A 21,033-nucleotide genomic window follows, 5' to 3' on the forward strand; every position below is an offset into this window, starting at 1 on the left:
ATAAAAGCGGTGCCAGGAAGCTGGCCATAGTCTCTTATGTGACACCTCCCATGAATGTTTTTTGATAGGTTTGTCACCACCAGTTTCTGTGGCAAGCAGGGTCAGGCCAGCAACTTGATCAGGAGATTAGTATTTCTCTGAGTGTGGCCTTTTTACTCTGATATAATTTTAGTATACAGAAAAATTGTAAAAAACTGTAAGGAAACTCACCCAGATATCTGAAGTATTAACATTTTACCACATTTCTTTTATTCGTCTATATATCTACACAACATATTTATTTTCTTTAGATGATTTGAAGGTAAGAAGTAGACAACATACTCTTTTTCCTCTAAGTACTGCAGTGATTGTTTCTAAATATAAGGACAGTCTCTTACATAACCCCTGTACTGTTATCAAAACCAAGAAATTAAAATCAATATAATCCTGTTCTCCACTCTGTTAGTTTTTATTCAAATTTTGTCAGTCTAAATATTGTCTTTTAAAGCAGAAGTAAATGCTGGATAGTATGTTGTACTCAGTTATTATATATCTTTAGCCTCTTTGAATCTGGGTCAATTCCTCAGTTTTTTGTCTTTTATCACCTTGATGCTTTTAAAAGTATATAGTTCAGTTATTTTGTTGACTATTCCTCGCTTTAGGTTTGCTATGTTTCTTCATGTTTAGACTCAGGTTCTTCATCTTTTGGCAGTAATATCACAAAAGTGATACTGTACTTTTCTTTTACATTATGCTAGGAAGCCGTTGAGGTCAATTTGCTCCATTCAGTCTTTTGATACATGAAATTCGTTTGCCCAGTGTCTGATTGCCCCCTCTTGTGGAGGCCATAGATTTTAAGATGGATACTTCCATATGAGATCTTCATATGCAGTATTAATGGATGCTAGTGTTCTCACAACTCAGATATGCCCTCTGGAGAGGAGGACTTATGGCAATTGTAGGTTTAACCTGGGAAGGTCCTTTCTCGGTATAGATTTTTTGGAAGACATCCTTAACGTGGCAACAATCTTGGAGATACCTAAGATGGCAGATGCATAGCTGGAGATGATGGTCTCAGTCACCCTCCTTTCTTTCTGCTCCTCCTGCTGCTTTTCACAAACTGCTGCCCGATGGTTACAAAGTTCAGTTCAAGTTTTTCTTTTATTGTGAAGAAGAGGTAAAATAAAAGTTAAAGAACACAGTGCTTTTCAAATGTTTTACCCAGTACATGGAATTAAGAAAGGGAGCATGTTTCTCTACCTGATGGGGCTACCAGCATGGCTTGTCTTTGAAGTCTACCCTGTAGAATATCTGTTCTAATAGAAACGTGTTTAATAAATGTGACAGTCCAGGAGAGTATGTCGTGCTTAATTGCTTTTGTTTTAGCAGCCAAGGACCACTGGTTACCCCTTGATGGGTTTTGAGCAATATTGTTATCAAATGTGGTTCTTAAGGAAATAGCAAGCTCAAAACTAGAAATCAAAGTACAACAAAGGTGGACATGTCTTATTCAAAGTTGTGTGACTTAAGAGGCTCTTTTCTGGAGCGCCTGGGTGGCTCAGTTGGGTTAAGCCCTCTGCCTTTGGCTCGGGTCATGATCCCAGGGTCGTGGGATCGAGCCCCACATCGGGCTCTCTGCTGGGCAGGGAGCCTGCTTCCCCCTCTCTCTCTGCCTGCCTCTCTGCCTACTTGTGATCTCTGTCTGTTAAATGAATAAATAAAATATTAAAAAAAAAAAAAGAGGCTCTTTTCTGCCATGGATGGAGAATGAATAAGCTTTTTACAGGAGAGATAAATTACATATTTATTTAAAAAATATTTTCAATTGGTCAGATAGTAATCTTCAATCATATTCAGTAGATACAATATTTAATTTGTTTTTTAAAATTTTGCTTTTATTAATTATGTAGAAGAACATCTTTGAATGTATGTCACTGTCCATTTGTCCTAATAGCATACACGTTCCATGAAGGCATAGATTTGTGTCTCGTGTTCACTGTTGTATACCAAATACCGATACCTGGTTCCTGCTAGGTGAATCAGTGAATCTGGAGACAAGGACAGAATGTTATATATAGCCTTTTCTAATTAGCCTTTCCTATTTTTTTGTGACTAAATTGCTAAACAACTTCTAGTACACTGCTTTACTTTTCATATCATATACCTATTTGTTTCCTTCTACTGGTGAAATGCCCAGGTGTGGGTCCTTGAGGATATGAATCAAGTTTCCTAATCTTTCCTCAATCAAGTACTATTTTATTTCACTATCTTAAATCATAGGAATCCTAATACTTTCGAACCATATAAAATTAATACACTGTGTATAGCACATTTTGTGTAAGGTTTGGTTTAGTTATGAGTTTGAATTGTTCATGCTCTCCTTTCTGCTTATTTCCGCAAATACAGCACCAGTGCTTCTTGCCTTAATTTATTTCAATCTCATTATCCTCATTTCTGTTTAAGCAGAAATTTCTGTTTAAGCATTTCTGTTTAAACAGAAATTTCTGTTTAAACGAAATAGAGAAAAATAGAAATTGCTTTTAGTTCCAGAGCCCTAGGGCAGAAGAGTTTCCCACATGACTGTGCTTGCTTTTCCAGAGAGCTCTATGTTTTTAAAACTGATATTCTAATATCGTTAACTAGGTAACACTAGATAACATCAGGTTCTTGGGGCTTTTTTAGCAACATATTACCAAATTGTTCTATATTCAAAAAAGATTTTTCTTATATCCTCTCCTCCACTTTTTGATTTTCGGGTCGATTTTCTTACGTGAATCATCTGTTAGATAGAAAAGGTGTTAAGATGGTGAAGTTCTGATAAAATTTTTATCATATTTGTCCTCAGTACGTTTGTGGTCATGCACTTTTTTAACAGACTGGTAAATATAGAAGGAAATGTATCTGTGTTACAGGAGAAAACAGTATTGCATCTCCACTGTGAGCTTAAAAAGGAAGTGTGTAATTTAAGTGTAATGTGTATAGAGGTTTTTTACTTATTTGGAAATTCTAAATCATTGGAGGATATCTGGGAACAGCATGCAGTGCTATTTATAAGCAGGAAGTACTATGTTTAATGGTTGATGATAGCTTTTAAGAATCCTTATATACTTCAGGTATATGAAAATAAAGTAATTAACATTTTCTTCAGCTCTGCTTATTTTAAATAAAAGATCATTGTTATCTTAGGAAAAGCTAGTGAAGTTAAAGCAAAATGAATTTGCTACTTTAAAATTATATTTATGACATACATACTTTAAGTCACTTCAGTTTTCCTGAGCTGTAGTATTATATGAGCATTGTTAGGTAAATGGCACATGAATTTTTCTGTTTTAATTGCCAATACCAGTCTGAAGGGAAAGTATACAGAACAGAACAAGAAGGAAAAGACATGGGTTAGGGTATAATCAACTGTATATAAGCTAAATTTTGTTCCTTTTTATTTAAAAAAAAAAAAAGCCAGGGTTGTAACTTTTTTCCTTAAATATATAACAGGATTGATTATTATATTTAAGCAAGATGACAATTCACATAATATAGCATACATAAAATATGAGAAGCTTGATGCAGATGACAACTTTTACTATCAAACGATCAACAACCTAACAAAACTATCAAACCTAACCAACCTAACAAAACTATCAAAAAGATAAATTGGGATAGCAGTGATTCTTTGTTACGAAGAATCAAATCAGTATTTTGTGAAATTAAAGCCATCCTTTGAGTACTTAAAGATTTAGATTATTTTTTATTGTTAAATACACCATAAACCTTATATGAAAAGCATCTTAGGTAAGAGTGGTCTAAAACTTGGTTGGTCCAACTTATGTCTGGTTCAGTTGTTAATGCAGATCATGTCAGTAGACGCCTTGTTTTTCAAATAGATTGCAAATAATGATAAAAATTTGTGCCTGCCTATCTCATTCCCTATTATATAAGAGAGAGAGACAGAACTTAGTGTTTAAATTACATTCAATCTCTGAGAAATTGATAATGGACTACAGTCATTTCTGTTGAAAAATGAGTATTTTGAATGCATGATATAAATACTACATTATGAATTTAATTCATTCATGTTTGAAGATGGACCACCTTTTTGCAGTAAATAATTCCTGAAGTTTTATGTATTAGTTGTATATCAGATTAGTAGTGAAAATGGGTCTTGTTAAATGCAGGATCCATATAGTACCTTGTTATAACTTAACATTTTCAAGTATGTAGACCTATGAATTTTATTAAATAATTAGAATTAGGTTTAATTGCTGCCTTCAGAATTTTGCATTGTGAACCTACTAAATGCATTGCATGACTTTTCTCAGAAAACCCCTTTTCTTATTTTTCCCCATTGTAGTAGCTATAGTAACCGTTAGTTTTAATGAGATAAATAGGAATGTGATCTCACATCATTAAAGAAAGGACTGGGATGGCACACAACAATTATTGGAGACGCTTTATTATATATTGAAGAAGTAGTTTAATCTTACTAACATTTATAAGATTCCTAGCTTTAGGATGGCACCTAGCTTTAGAATTTAGAATGATGCTAAATTTTGAAGTGCTGTTCAAGCTTGGCATGCTCACTGTTGAGTTCTCTTGTATGTTTTCTGTGGGATAGGAGTTGTACTTCAGGAGCATGTGGTGTAATTGTTGACTTCCTGTAACAGGTATTTTCTGCAAAGAAACAAAGACAGATACTTTAATCAACATTTAGTTGTTAATCTAATTTTGAAAGCATTTCAGAGCACCAAGAAACAAAATTTACATTTCAGTTGAGTGCAGTAGATCTCTTACTAGTCCTGTAACAAACCTGTTAGATCTCAAAGGGTGCTTGATGACTGGAATATTAGTAGTTAGTATGAAAAGTACCGTGTCATGATCTTCATTGACAAGTTTTATTTCATTTGTCAACTATGTCTCTGTGAAATTTTCACCATTTTAACCCCTTGAGTAGATTCTGGGCCACATCTCACTTTGCTCCTTTTTATAAAATATAGCTGTGCTGTTACATATATATATATATCTACCTATATATATATATAGATAGATAGATAGATAGATATGGTGTTTTAAAGGCTGTCTTAAGCTTCTTGGGTTTTGCAAACTATTTCTAACCTAGTGAGGCAGTTACATTTTAATCGCACGCTATAATGGTACATTTCATTAGTTTCAAAGGCTCAGAAAAGTCTCTCCTGTGGAAAAAGATTCAGAAGATTTTTGCCTTTAATTCCATAACTGAATTTCACAGATTTGCCAGTAGTTCAGTGTTTTAAAACCTGTGGTATTCAGAGGCCTTGCTGAAGTTCCTACCAACACATTGTGTTTTGTTTCTTGGTTTTTAAAATTGAATATCCGATAAGGTAAAATCAAAGAATTAGTAAATAATTCTTCTAACAAAAACTTGGATTATTTACTCATATTTTTATGCTGTTTCACTTAAGTCACTTTTCAGTATTTCAAGGTTAACAAAAATATTCATAGTCGTAGATAACACGGTTTGTAAATTTTGAGTTCATAAAAAATGTCATATAGCCTTAAATTACACAACAGAATCAGATTCTAAGACTTTTATCATCAAAGCTAATAATTTTGTGGGACATCAAATACAGTGGAGAAATTTTAAGTTAGACTTTACGTGTAGCTGACTATGAGCAAGTCATTTAACATGTATAAAACTACAATCTGGTTAAAAAAGGAAACAAAATTCTGTTGGTCCTTTTTCAAGGATTGTGTTCCACCATCTCTCAGAAAACCTCATTTCCTATTTCAGAGGACAGAGGTCATCACACAGGAATTAGTTTCTTCTTCCTTTATATTTATGTAACCTTGTTAGCATCCTACTTAATTCCTTTATTTCGTTATTTTGTCTTACTGATTTATAACTAAAATACAGTAATAATTCTAATATTTGTTGAGCTCTTACTGTATACCAGGCATTGTTCTGTGTGTTTTCTGTATATTAACACATTTAATCCCTTCAGCACCTCTTTAAGGTAAACACAGTCACTCTGCTCATTTTACTCATGAGGAAGCTGAGGTCTAGAGAGTCAAGTAATTTCAGAGACACACGGCAAGAAAATACTAAATCATGGATTTGGAAGCTGATCTTGGTGCATTTTTCTTAACCTTCATGCTGTATTCTAACTCTAGCCTGAGTTGTGCTTTCTTGTCCTTGCTCAAGCTTTTCTTTGCCCTCTTAACAACCAGCTGAAATGTTTTTTTGTCCACTTAGCATATTTCTTTCTGAAGGGCCATATAGTGTAAGCTAATTAAGTAGTCAACATCTAAGATTTTTTAAACATTTTTATATTTGCATATAGTTGACACAGGGTTACACTAGTTTCAGGTGTATGGTATAGTGATTCAACTTCTCTGTTATGTCGTACTCAGAAGTGTGACTACACTCTCATAGCACACAACACTATGATATTATCATTGATTGACTATATTCCATATGCTGTGACTTACTTATTCTATAATGGAAGCCTGTATCTCCCTCTCCCCTTCACCTGTTTTGCCTTTTCTCCCCCATGTCCCTTCCTCTGGCAAGCATCAGTTTATTCTCTTTAGGTCTAATTCTGTTTTTTAGTTTATTTATTTGTTTTGTTTTCAGACTTCACATAGGAGGGATATCATAAGGTTGTTGTCTTTCTCTGTTTGATTTATTTCAGTTAGCATAATACCCTCTAGGTTCATCCATGTTTTTTCAAATAGCAAGATCTCCCTTTTTTATGTCTGTGTAATATTTCTCTCTCTCTCTCTCTCTGTGTGTGTGTGTGTGTGTGTGTGTGTGTGTGTGTGTACACACCATATTTTCTTTATCTGTTCGTCTGTCAGTACTTAGGTTACTTGGTAGGCTATTGTAATGCCACAGTAAACATAGAGGTGCTTATACCATTTTGAATTAGTGTTTTCATTTTCTTTGGATAGGTACCCAGTAGTGGAATTATTGGGTCATGAGGATTTTCTGTTTTTAATTTTTGAGGAACCTCTGTGCTGTTTTCCACAGTGGCTTTACCGGTTTACATTCCTACTAGCAATGCATACGTGTTCCTTTTTCTCTATGTCCTTGTCAACCTTGTAATATTTCGTATTTTTTATTTTAGCCATTTTGACAGCTGTAAGGTGATAGCACATTTTGGTTTTGATTTGTATTTCCCTGATGATTAGTGATGTTAAGCATCTTTTTATGTGTCTGTTGGCCATCTGTATGTCGTCTTTGGAAAAATGTCCATTCAGGTCCTCTGCCCATTTTTAATCATATTGTTTCGACGTCAAGTTGTAGAAGTTCTTTATATATTCTGGATATTAAGTCTGTATTTTTTTCTGAGTTTTTATTTATTTGAGAGAGAGAGGGAGAGAGCATACACGAGCACAATCAGGGTGAGGGGCAGAGGGAGAAGCAGAGTGCTGATCAGGGAGCACGATGCAGAGCTTGGTCCCAGGACTCCAGGATCGTGATCTGAGCCGAAGGTAGATGCTTAACCAACTGAGCCATCCAGGCATCCCTGGATATTAAATCTTTATTGGATGTATTATTTGCAAATATCTTTTTCCATTTATTATGTTGCTTTTTTTGTTTTGTTGTTGGTTTCCTTTGCTGTGCACAAGCATTTTATTTTGATGTGGTCACAATAGTTTATTTTTGCTTTTGCTTTCATTGTCTTGGAGGACTTACCTAGAAGGATGTTTTTGCCAGTGTCAGAGGTGTTACTGCCCATGTTCTCGTCTAGAATTTTTGTGGTTTCAGGTCTCCCATTTAGATCTTTAATCCATTTTGAGTGTATTTTCTATAGTATTAAAAAGTAGTCCAGTTTCATTCTTTTGCATGTAAGTAGTTCAGTGTTCCCAACACTATTTTTTGAAAATACTCTTTTCTCCATTGTATATTCTTGCTTCCTATGTCATAGATTAATTGACCATGTAAGCATGGGTTTATTTCTGTGTTTTCTGTTCTGTTTCATTGATCTATGATTATGTTTTTGTGTTAGTGCCCAACTGTTTTGATTACTACAGCTTTGTACTATATCTTGAAATCTGGAATTGTGATACCTCCAGCTTTATTCTTCTTTTTCAAGATGACTGGCTATTCTGGGTCTTCAGTGGTCCATACAAAATTCTATAATATTTGTCAACATCTGGTTTAAATTTCAACTCTGCCTGCCACTTAGTTTACTTTGCGGGCAAGTTGCTTTCTATCTTTTTAAAATGAATCCATATGTACTTCACAAAATTGTACTATAATGATTAAAGAGGGTAAGGTGTAAAGAATGTACAGCAAAGTGCCTGGCAAATGACAAACTGAGCTCTATACCACCTCTTGGGGTTTGAGAATTTTTCTGAGTATTGCAGGTTGTGTGAGACTGGGGGTTTTTGATTAGTTATTGTCGTTGTTGGGTTTTGTTTGTTTTTTTGCAAGGTATCTCTAGGAGGTACCTGTCACCATCATCATTATGCTACAAGCTCAGAGTGGGTGTGTAAGACCTATTTAGGGTGCATTTTTGTTTAGGAACCATTTTTAAAGGAATTTTTTTTTCTGGGCATGGATGATTATTAGAGGATTTTCCTTTATGCTGTTCTTTAGTGGAGTTGAAATATAGGAATTTCATAAAGGAATTTCAAATGGTGCCTAAAAAGCTTACTGTGGACTGTGTCATACAGCCTATGTATTTATTTTTTTTCTTATTTTTTCCAGAAAATTTGGTGAGCGGCCTCCACCTAAACGACTCACTAGGTAAGCATTATATTAGTTTTTCACCCAAACCTTTCATGAAAATAGCAGGTTCTGTTATCTTAAAAACCGTATTAGGTGCTTTTTGAAAAGAAGTTATTCAGATAGTGGTATCTAGATCATAAGCTTATTCCCATCCTTCCCTACATCCTCCCTCCCTTGCCCCACTAAAAAGAGGATGATAGGATATAGTTCAAAGGGGAAAGTGAAACCTTTCAAGAATTAATCTTGAGGATTATATAGTTAACATAACAAGGATGACAATATAAAGATAGCTTCTTATATCTAGCCAGTCTAGCTGCATTTAGCCAGTCACAATTTATTGATTATAGGTGGCACCTGAAAGATATTTCATAAATGCTTTAGAAAAGAATTTTAAAGAAAATATGATTTTACTCACTTTTAAGGAGACTATAAATATTACATTGTGTTCTAATAATGTAAATTAATTTTACAATATACATTTTAATTCCAAATGTTAGATATAAAGTATTAGTCTTGAAATGCTTTTTAAATTTTTCAATAATTAGCAGTTGTAAAATAAAAAGTAGAATACCTAGTTGCACAGTTACATCCTAGATTTAATGTTAATCCTGCATTCTTACTGTCTTTCTAGAAAATTGCATGCGAATGTAAGCATATGCTTGTCTGTTTTATCTTTATTTTAAGTCTGGCATCATGCTCTACCATTGTTCTGGACCTTTTAACTCCACTTACTCTACATCTTCTACTTTGTTATCTTTAGTGTTTCCATAGTTTTTCATTGCCTTCACACTACTCCTTATTTAATATTTTACATTGATCACCACTGGGTTATGTCCACATTATCGTTATTATTAAAAAGCTGTTGCACACAAAGAATGATAGGGACATGCCAAAAGGACACAGAAAGGGAACCAGTTTGAAGAAGTTCCCTTTAGTCAAATCATGGCTACTTCAGTCTTCAAAATAAATAATGATAGTAATAGATAATAACCCATAGAATAAAATACAGTTTAAAAGTCTACATTGAGTTAAAGTAATGATTCTATAGTGGAGGAGAGGAACTCTTTCTCTTATAGCAGAATTCCACCTAATAAATGTAGAGGGAATGATAGAACTAGGAAATCATACTTTGGCAACCACTACAGTGATAATTGTTTCAGGCAAAAATCATCAGTGAATGCTTAAACTATTGGTCTAAAGTCTGGTGAGAAACAAATATTCACTTAGACTCTGAGCATATCCTCACAAAGTATGTATTAATTATAAAGTAAACAATAGTAACATAACCGTGAAGAAACTTAACAGACACTACCTTAATGAAGTGATCTAAATTAACATCACTAGTAATGGACAAGTAAACATCATGTGCATCCTGAGGAGGATGACACAGTGTCACTTTTGTGATGTTCCAGCGAGAAATGCATAAGCTCAGTCTAAGCATAAGAAAATGCCACAGACAGGCACAAATGAGGGATATTCCATAAAATAAATAACATTTATTCTTCAGACTTAACCAAGATCATAAAAAACAAAGACTGAGGATTAGCAGATTAATGAAGACCAAAAAGACATGACAACTAAATTCAATTAAATTCTGGGTCACCAGGAAGAAGTATTTTTCTTTTTTTTTTAAAGCTGGAGTTAGCAAATATTTTCCATAATGGGCCAAATAATAAACATATTAGACTTTTTAGTCCATACTGAGGTTGTTGTGACTTCTCATCTCAGTTTTTATATCCCCAAATCAGCCATAGATAATCAATACATAAGTGAATGGTATGATTGTATTCCAGCTCAACTTAATTTACAAAAACCGGGGCTATCCTTATTTGTTCTGAGAGCATTAGTTTCTCAACACTGCCTCCCATTCCCTACATAAAGGACAATTGTGGGACAGTTGGCGACATTTGAATAAAATCCATATACACAAGTATTTGTATCAGTGATCATTGCATTATGCTTATTTAAAGCATGTCTTTCATTTTAGGAAATTAACACTGAAGTATTCTGGGTATAAGAGCTTTATGTCTACAATGAGTTCTTAATGGCTTAAAAACATAAATATGGGGGCGCCTGGGTGGCCCAGTCCTTAAGCGTCTGCCTTCAGCTCAGGTCATGATGCCAGAGTGCTGGGATCGAGCCCCGCATCAGGCTCCCTGCTCAGTGGAAAGCCTGCTTCTCCCTCTCTCACTCCTCCTGCTTGTGTTTCCTCTCTCACTGTGTCTCTCTCTGTCAAATAAATAAAACCTTAAAAAAAAAACCCATAAATATGGTAAAATATTGATGTTCAGCGAGTATGGAGGAAAGGGGACTAGGAATTCTTTGTACTATTTTTGCCACTTTTCCTATAAGTCTGAAATTACTTAAATTTTAAAGAATTTCTAGAGACGTTAAATACATGTTTGTATATATCTTGAAGAAATTCTAAGCAGAATTAACTTAATTCACATGTGCAGATGTTTTGATAGTTACAATTTAATAGTAGATATTTTTATTTTATTACTAGTAGAATTAGATTGATTCCAGAATGACTCCTAACCATAAAATATATTTTGATGAATAAATCACTTGCTTTTAATGGACACCTCTATAAAAACAGCAAACAGAGTGATGATAATAAATATCATAAGGAGATTGTCCTTTCCTTTCTTCAAGTATATATAGTAATATAATTAGGTCCTGTCTACTTTATCATGATTTTTAAGTAATTTTCCCTGTTTGGAAAATTTTAGTAAGCTTTTAAGTCATCTGCTTTTGGCTAAGATGGAACAACAGGGACTGGAATTACTCTCCAAACTGAAACTGCTAAAGACCTGGACAAAATAAAAAAACAACGATTTTCAAAATCCTAGATGGCAGGCAAGAAAGGACAGTGATCCTTGAGAGACAGGAAACAAGTGAGTTGAGCTCCACGGTTGCTCCAGCCTAGTACCTAGAGACTTTCTAGAACATTACATAGGGAGGAGGATTCAAGGTGGCTAGAGTTCCCAGGGCAGAGAGCTGGAGAGGAAAGAGATCCAGAGATCTGCAGAAGGTCCCCTCTCATCTTCAGCTGAGTATTGATCAGCACACGTGTGTTGGGAAACTGCCTAAGGCTGGAAAATAAAAATCAAGTTGAAGGGGCACCTGGGTGGCTTAGTGTGGGTTAGAACCTCTGCTTTCCGCCCAGGTCGTGATCCCAGGGTCCTGGGATCAAGCCCGGCATCGGGCTCTCTGCTCAGCAGGGAGCCTGCTTCTCTCTCTCTGCCTGCCCCTCTGCCTACCTGTGATTTCTGTCTGTATAATAAATAAATAAAATCTTTAAAAAAAAAAAATCAAGTTGAAGAGTTAGAGGAAAAAATTCCTGAAGCTCATACTACAAACTGCCTTTTCCCAGCAGCTAAAGTGGAAAAATATTACACTTCATGATGCATCTACTAGAGTACTACTACACAGAAGAGTTTCCCTTCAATAGTGGTGCAAAATTTGGCCAACATTAAATGCTGCTCACCAGAGCATTTTACCTAAGAAACCTTAAAAACAAGATTGAAAGGATCGGATTTTTTCCAAGTAACTTGAATGTATACCAGAATAAAGCTCAATAATATTTCTAAGAATAGAAAAATATCAAATACTCAGAAGTAAGATTTATTGAGTCTTGACATCTAATCAAAATACACCAGTCATACAAAAAGTAGGAAAATATCTATATGAGGAGAAAACTCAATTAAAACCAAGCCAGGAGTGACATACATGATGGGAATCAAAGACATTATAGCAGTTATTATATTTGTCTTCTGTATGTTCAGTATGCTAACATCAGGAGTTTGCCTGGTTTTTTTCGTTAAATGATAAGATGGTAAATATTTTAGTTTTTGTGGTCCATGTAGCCTCTGCTGTAACTACTCAACTCTTGTAAGAAAGCAGCCATAGACCACATGTAAACCATTGGACATGTGTGTACACTGGAGTACAGTTTTCTGTCACAAAGAGGGGTGCATCAGATTTGGTTTATAAATTGTATTGTGATCTCTGAGCTACAGGAAAGATTGAACAAGTTAAATAGAGGATATGGAAGATTAAAAAGGTATCTAAATCAGATTTCTAGAGATGAAAATTAAATATTTAAGATGAAATACACTTGGTGGGGATTATTACAGGTACATGTTGGTGAAAGAAAAACTAATGAACTTGAAGACATACCAATAGAAACTAGCCAAAGTGAACATAAAGAAAAGGTCTGGGGGTAAAATAACATCGTAAGTGAGCTGTGGTTTATGTTCAAGTGGCTAACATCCAAGTAATTGGAGTCATCGAAGGGGGAGGTATGACTAAAAGGAGAGATGAAGAAATAACAGCTGAAATTTTCCTTAGTTTGGTGAAAACTGTTAAAACCATAGTTCTGAGAATTCAGTAAACCCAAGTGAAAAAACTACACTGGAACATATTGTAATCAAATTGCTTAAAGTTAGTGATAAAGAAAATGTTAAAAACAACAGAGAAAAAAGATACATATAAAGGAATTTCTCCCTTGCTAGGGAAAGGACAATGAAGCAAGAGCTTTAAAGTACTCAGAGGGGAAAAAAATGCAGCAACCTAGAATTTTATCCCCAGGCAAGACAGAATAAAGACCTTTTTAGACATAAAAATCTAGAAAGGAGATAACAAATATTATAAATAAGTTTCTGCCGATAAATTCAACAACTTTTGAAGAAATGCACAAATTCCTTGAAACTAGCAAACTACTGAAGTTTACTCAAGAAGAAACAGATAACCTAAATAGCTCTATTAACTAAAGAAATCAAATTTGTAATTACAAACCTTCCCACAAAGAAAACTATAGGCTCAGATGAATTTACTTTTGAATTCTACCAGACATTTGAGAAATAAATCATGCCAGTTCTTTATATACTCTTCCAGGAAATTGGAGAGCAGGATATTCTTTCCAGTTCATTCTGTGAGGACAGAGTTGTCCTGTTAAAAGCAGGGCAGAGACATTTTAAGAAAATAAAACTATAAACCAGTATTGCTTATGAACACAGATGCAAAAAGTCTTATATTTACAATGAAAATGACAATATGGCTTTATCTTAGAAATGGAAATCAGTGTAATTCTGTATATTAATGGAACAAAAAGAAAAATCATATGGTCATCTCAAGACGTTTGGAAAAACTTTTAACACTCATTCGTGATCAAAATTCTCATCAAAGTAGGAATAGAAGTATTTCCTCATTCTGAAAATGTATACCTGTGAAAAAAATAAATTTAACACGATACTTAATTGTGAAAGACTGAATGTTTTCCCTCAAGATCAGGAACAATGTAAGGTTGTCTCTTTTTACCACTTCCATTTAACATTGTAAATGAGGTTTTAGTTAGTACAGTAAGTCCAGGAAAGAGAAGAAAGGCATCCAGATTGGAAAGAAAGAAGTAAAACTGTCTTTATTTGCAGACATCATGATCATCTATATGGAAAATCCTATGGAATCTATTTTAAAAAGCTGCTAAAACTAATAGGTGAGTTTTACCAAGGTAGATCAACATATAAAAATGAATTGTATTTTTAATATGAACAATGGAAAATTAGAATTTAATAAAAATGCTATATTTAATAGCATCAAAAATAAGTAATTTTTATGGGAAAATATGACATAAGACATACAAAAACTGTATACTTTAAAACCTTAAAATGTTGTTGAGAGAACTTGAAGTCCTAAATAAATGTTCTGGGAACAGAATACTCAATATTGGTAAGATGTCACTTCTTCCCACTTCTTATGGATTCAACATAATACCAGCCAAATCCCAGTGGACTTTTTGTAGCAGTTGACAAGCTGTTTCTAAAATTTATATGTAAATGCAAACAACCAGACTACCCAAAACAACCTTGAAAAAGATCAGTAAGAACTTAGACTACTTGTTTTCAAAAATTAGTAGAAAGCTATATACAGTAATCAAGGATGGTATTGATAGAAAGATAGCCAAGGTAGATCACTGTAACAGATTGTAGCTAGAAGCAGTTCTTGTGATGTATAGTCTTCAGTGAAGGTGCAAAAGCAATTTAGTTGAAGGGTTTTTAACAAAGGATTCTGGAACAATTGGATATCCATACGTCCCTACCATTTACATACACACAAACAGAAACTAACTATGATCCGTGTCTAGAACCATATATAAAAATTAGCTAAAATTATACCTAAATATAAAACTTCAAATTATACAGCTTTTAGAAGAAAATATAGGAGAATATCTTTGTGATGTTGGGTTAGACAAAGATTTCTTAGAAATAACACCAAAAGCACTATCTCTGAAAGAAAGAAATGGATAAATTTTACTTCATCAAATTAAGAATAAAGCATTTGTACCCAGATTATGAAAAGAACTCCAAAAAGTCAATAATAAGGAAATAACCTCTTTTTTAAATGGGAAGATGATTTGAGCAGATACTCCAGACAGTGTATATATATATATGGCAAATAACAGCTGAAGAAATGCAGAGTAAGACCACAATGAAAGGGCAGGGCACCTGGCTGGCTCAGTGGGTTAAGTGTCTGCCTTTGGCTCAGGTCATGATCCCAGGGTCCTGGGATTGAGCCAGGATCGAGCTCTCTGCTCAGTGGGAGCCTGCTTCTCCCTTTTTCTGCTGCTCCCCCTGCTTGTAGTCTCTCCCCCTCTCTGTCAAATAAATAACTAAATAAAGTCTTTAAAAAAAAAAACAAAAAATAAAACCTTAAAAGACCATGAAGAGATAGGTGTTAGAACAGCTAACGCTCTTATACCCTAGTGGTGGGTATGTAAAGTAGTACAACAACTTTGGAAAATAACCTGACACTTTCTTAAAAAGTTAAGTATATTCCTACTGAATGGCCCAGCCATTCCATTTTTACATATTTAGTCAGGAAAAATTAAGACATAATGTGAATACAAAGACTTGAACACAGATGTTTATGATATTGTTGGTTACAATAGCCAAACAGGCATAATCCAAACATCCACCAGTAAGTGAGTGGATCAACAAATTGTAGCATATACTACAATGGATTTCTGTTCAGCAGTAAAAGGAATGAACTGTTGGGATATGCAACAACATAGATAAATCTTCTAATTATGGTCAGTTTTCAAAAGAAGTCCGAAAAAAAAAAAGGATATTTACTATATGATTCCACTTGTATAAAATTCTAGGAAATGGAAACTAATCTATAATAATGGCAAAGCCAGACCATTGGTTTCCTGGGGACAGGGAGGGGTAAGAGGTGGGATTACAAAGAGGCAAAAGAGAAACTTGGGAATGATGACTATCTTCATCTGGATTGTGGTTGATGGTTTATCCATATGCCAAAACTTATCCAACTATATACTTGAAAATGAATACGTTTTTTGTTTCAATTAAATTTCAGTAAAGTTGTAAAAGATTTTATTAGCTTTGTCCTTTAAAAATGCCTTAAAAGGAATTAGTGTATCTTCTAGGGGGAGAATTCAGTTAAGCTTTTCTTTTTAAATCTTTTTTAAGAAGAGAGAATGAACTTACAGATTGTAATCCTTTACTATCTTTTTAAAAAATTATTTTATTTTTATTTTTTTAGAAAGGGAGAGAGAGAGGGGCAGAGGGCACAGGGAGAGGGAGAATCTTTTTTTTAAATTAATTAATTAATTTATTTATTTGACAGAGAGAGATTACAAGAGTGGCAGGCAGAGAGAGAGTGGGAAGCAGGCTCCCCGCTGAGCAGAGAGCCCGATGCGGGGCTCAATCCCAGGACACTGGGATCATGACCTGAACTGAAGGCAGAGGCTTTAACCCACTGAGCCACCCAGGTGCCCCAAGGAGAGGGAGAATCTTAAGCAGGCTGAATGGCCAGCACAGAGCCCAACACAGGGCTCAATCTGAGATCATGACCTGAGCTGAAATCAAGAATCAGACGTTTAACTGACTGAGCCACCCAGGCCCCCCTTATTCTTTATTATCCAAGCTAATATAAAGCAAATTTAGTAAAACATTTTGTATCAAACAGAAAATTGGAATGTAAAATCAATGTCTAATTCTGTAATAAAAATTTAATTTTAAGCCCAAAGTTAAAAATGAAGCCGGAAGTTTTCCCTTTTGATAGTATAGCAAATATAGGTTTCCTCTGGTTCCTTTAATCATATTTTCCCATTTTTCCTTTAAAGAGTTTTCGCTGTTAGGTAAACTTTAGTGTCCTTTATTCTATTAAAAATGTTTTTAGGGGCACCTGGATGGCTCAGTTGGTTTAAGCATCTGCCTTCTGCTCAGGTCATGGTCCCAGGATCCTGGGATGGAGCCCTGAGTCAGGTTCCATGCTCAGTGGGGAGCCTGCTTCTTCCTCTCCCTCTACCCCTCCCCTGCCTCATTCTTTCTCTCTCCTGCTCTCTCTCAAATAAAAAAATTTTTAAATGTTTTTAAAGGAATTTTATATCTCTTTTAATTGTGATGTGGGTAGGTAGGGAACTAATTCAGAGAGGGTCCCTTAAAAAAAAAATCTTTAGAACTCCCCTATTCTGTCCTTACCCTCATCTTTCACATCAAGCAATATTTAAAAATTATCTTTTTATTTAAAGGACAGTGTTTTGGGTAGTGCTTAGAACATAGTTCTACCTACACAAAATGTAAATTTTTGATAAGGATAATTAACCATGTACTACTCAGCATTATTATCAGTTCACTTTTTTTTCTTTTGAATATGACATTTTTTTTAAGATTTTTTTATTTATTCATTTGACAGAGATCACAAGTAGGTAGAGAGACAGGCAGAGAGAGAGAGGAGGAAGCAGGCTCCCCGCTGAGCAGAGAGCCCGATGCGGGGCTCGATCCTAGGACCCTGGGATCATGACCCTGAGCCGAAGGCAGAGGCTTTAACCCACTGAGCCACCCAGGCGCCCCTGAATATGACTTTCTTTCAGAAACACATATATAGAAGCAATTGAGTGCTAACTTACAAGGGCATCCTACTCTCTTTTAAATAATCCCCTTCATGAGGCTCACGGGTATAACTGTGGATTCAAACACAAAACAGAATAACCAGACCTTATATTGATGTATAGAAACAGTTGTTCTTTTATTGTGGAGGCTTCTCATTTTGTCATTTAGAACCTGGGGTCATCAGTGAAAATACTAGTTGCAGTGCAACTAGGTGTCATTCTCCAGGAATGCTGAATAGATTATAGTGAGCGTACCCGTGCCTTATGTGAGAGTGTGTCTGAGCTCTGCCATTATGACTTGGAGTGGCCCTGTAACACATGCTTTTAGAAAACATAGATGTTATTCAACTTAAGATGCCATTGTACCAAGAGACTTTACCGTGTTGTCAATAATCAGAAGGTTAGAGCTGGAATTTTAAATGTGCTTAAAGACAGCCTTCAAAGGCATGTGCTCTTAACTTTCTTCCCCTCTGCGATACTGCAGATTGGTATCCACTAACTCATGCATTTGCTTGAATTCATATACTGTTGGGGTTTCCTTCATAAGGTTTTTTTTCTGAAGCCCAATCCTCCTTGCTCTCACTACCATACCTCTCTTCTCACTGTACTTATACATACCTCCAATACTCTCCTGGTCAAACTATAGAAAAACATAGTTGCCAGGCTCTTCCTTGGCTTATTTTCGGGTTGTCTCAGAATAAGGCATAACTTCTTAAGAGCACAGTTAAGATTTAACCTCCGAATGTGTTGTTTACTTCAACACAGGTTATATATATTTTGTAAATATTTGTGTATTAATTTTGGGATTCTTTTGTCTTTCAGTGAGACCCTATTTTCTTCTTTGTGAATGTCTTCTTTCTTGTCCATAGCATGCAGTTTTGAGAAGCAGTTCACCAGTGCCTAATGAGAAACTCTTAAAGCAATGTATTCTCCTTGTCTGCCCTGGCTTATAGCTTAAGTTGCTATTTACTATGACTCTTTATGATCCATCCTCTTCAGTTTGTGACAAGAGAATCATCCATTCTGTTTTATTGACTTAGCTCCGAATAATGTCTGCTTTGGTTCTTTTCTAGAAATCAGAGGTTACTTTACATTTTATATTACAGAATACAGTATTCATGTTTTAATCCAGTTATGGGTTTTCTGTTTACTTTTTCATAAGACAGTCATGAGTAGCAAACACCATATAAACTAAGTCAAAATGAAACAGATATAGGCTTATAGTAAAATAAAACCATAAAGTTAAATATACATTGATAGTAATGTGTGACCTTTGCACTATATAGTTTTGAGTCAGATAATTAGTTTATAAGTGGTAAATAATTCATATAAAAGTGGTTGCAACTAGTATCCAACTTTACTTAGGCCAGTCATGTGTTTGTAGGGCATCTTGGGGGAAAAAGAAAATGAGCTGGAATAGGAAGGGTCCACGTGGTCCTTAGGATTTGAGGAGCCAAGTTTAGATCAACCAGGCCTAGATATGTGAGAACTAAGATGATGACCTACCTTTGAATTTCAGTACGCCCTACTGTTACATGTTATCCAAATCCTCAAGTCTGATTTTTCTCTACACGGGAAAAGCCTTAAGTAGTGTTTCCAAAATAAACTTAAATAAACAGACACTTTAAAATAATAGGACACAGAAGTATTGTTCTATTAGTGATGATGACCCAGTCCTTACAATGTAATAGCTTTGTCTATTTGGGAGGGGGAATAAAAACAACAGGAGTTTATGAAAGGATTTGTCTCATAGCTGTGAGACAGGACTTAAAGCAGTTTATCTCTGTATCAACTTTCATAGAATTTCATAGAATTACGTATGGGTTGTTCATTTTCTTTTTATTACAGGATGGAATGGAATGAGATTTGCCAGCGTTCTCCTATGAACATGACCTATACTGTTGTTTGGCCTTGGTCACCAATAGATACAGAAACCTAGTGTAGCATCCTTAATGTTTCCTTAGTATTATGAGAACAGACTGTTAGCCCTATCCCTAGATAGTCATTTTCAAAACTGGCACTTGAGGGAAAAACGAGAGATTTTGATCTGGTTTGATAGTTGGATCAGTACTGTATTACAGGTACCCTCTCTTGAAGATTTAAGACTGAATATAGCCTGCAGTGAAAGAATTGGTTTTAACTTTATGTGAACAAGTTGCTCTAAAACTTCTTTGAGTAGAGCACTCTCCATTGCAAATTGTAACTGTTGTGGAGCTCGCTTTGAAAAGTGGTGTCTGTGATGACGTGACGGACTACCTGGGGAATCTGACAGAAATGGGGCAGCTCTGTGAGTGGGGGTTGGGGCCTGCGGGCTGGAGGCATGAGTCTGGTCACCTGCTGGCCACAGTCCAGAGGAGAGGTGAGAAGAGTCCAGTTGAGGATTCCAGGCTATCAAGTATCCCCAAGTCCAGTTTCAAGGAAGAGTTTTTTTGTTTTTTTTTTTTTAAAGATTTTATTTATTTATTTGACAGAGATCACAAGTAGATGGAGAGGCAGGCAGAGAGAGAGAGAGAGAGGGAAGCAGGCTCCCTGCTGAGCAGAGAGCCCGATGCGGGCCTCGATCCCAGGACCCTGAGATCATGACCTGAGCCGAAGGCAGTGGCTTAACCCACTGAGCCACCCAGGCGCCCTCAAGGAAGAGTTTTTTAAAATAATTGTATTAAATGTCAACCATGTGATATACTTAATTGGTTAAACAAATCAGAATGTCATTATTCATTCTGTTTTACAACTTTTCTTTTAAAATTATCTTTTTGTTTTTTATTGCCTATGTAGGGGTCAGCAAATGCTTTCTGTAAAGAGCCAAGTAGTGCATGTATTTTAGGATCTGAGGTCCATATGACATTAGTCTCCTTTTCTTTTTCACAATCCTTTAAAAATATAAAAGGCATTTTTAGTTCCTAGGGATTATGGAAACAGGCTGCTGGCATGGTTTTCTAAACCTTGGTCTATAGTAGTGTTTCCCAAAGTGTGCTCTTCAGCTCTCTAAAATGTTTGTGGCTCTTGTATAAATGGGTTTCTTTTCTATAAGATAGTTCATGTTGGAACTTCTATTATTTGGATTTTAGAAGTGACAGATATCTAATTTGAGAAATATGGGGACTGAGCCTGTTGGTAAGATGACTAGACTTCCCTACCTTGTGGGTCACTTCCCTCCTAGAGTAGTTGGGGCTGTAGCTGTGATTGCTCCCAATTCATATGTCCATCCCACCAACACGCACACACAGACACACACAGTGTAAATTACATATTAGTCCCTTGGCGCAAACATGGAGGTAAATGAGTGTAGAGTAAGGGGCTTTTATAGAAGAATGGGAATTAGCACCATAAGGACATTTTTAAAAAATGAATTTTGTTTGCAGTATAAAAAGTTTCAAATTTGGGGCGCCTGGGTGGCTCAGTGGTTTAAGTTTCTGCCTTGGGTTCAGGT

At 35.3% G+C, this 21,033-nt stretch overlaps 1 protein-coding gene across 4 annotated transcripts in view; it reads left to right on the forward strand.

Moving 5' to 3' along the window:
* Positions 1 to 21,033, forward strand: part of RBPJ (recombination signal binding protein for immunoglobulin kappa J region) — a 108,393-nt gene that overhangs the window by 55,541 nt on the left and 31,819 nt on the right. For all 4 annotated transcript variants that reach the window (XM_047719049.1, XM_047719051.1, XM_047719050.1 and 1 more), the window contains one exon: positions 8,669 to 8,707. Coding sequence is in view for 3 of the 4 variants with exons in the window: in XM_047719051.1 (XP_047575007.1) it covers positions 8,669 to 8,707 (39 nt within the window). In the remaining variant the exon portion in view is untranslated. The remainder of the gene's footprint in view (positions 1 to 8,668; positions 8,708 to 21,033) is intronic.

Source organism: Lutra lutra, chromosome 2, assembly GCF_902655055.1.
Source record: "Lutra lutra chromosome 2, mLutLut1.2, whole genome shotgun sequence".
NCBI lineage: Eukaryota > Metazoa > Chordata > Mammalia > Carnivora > Mustelidae > Lutra > Lutra lutra.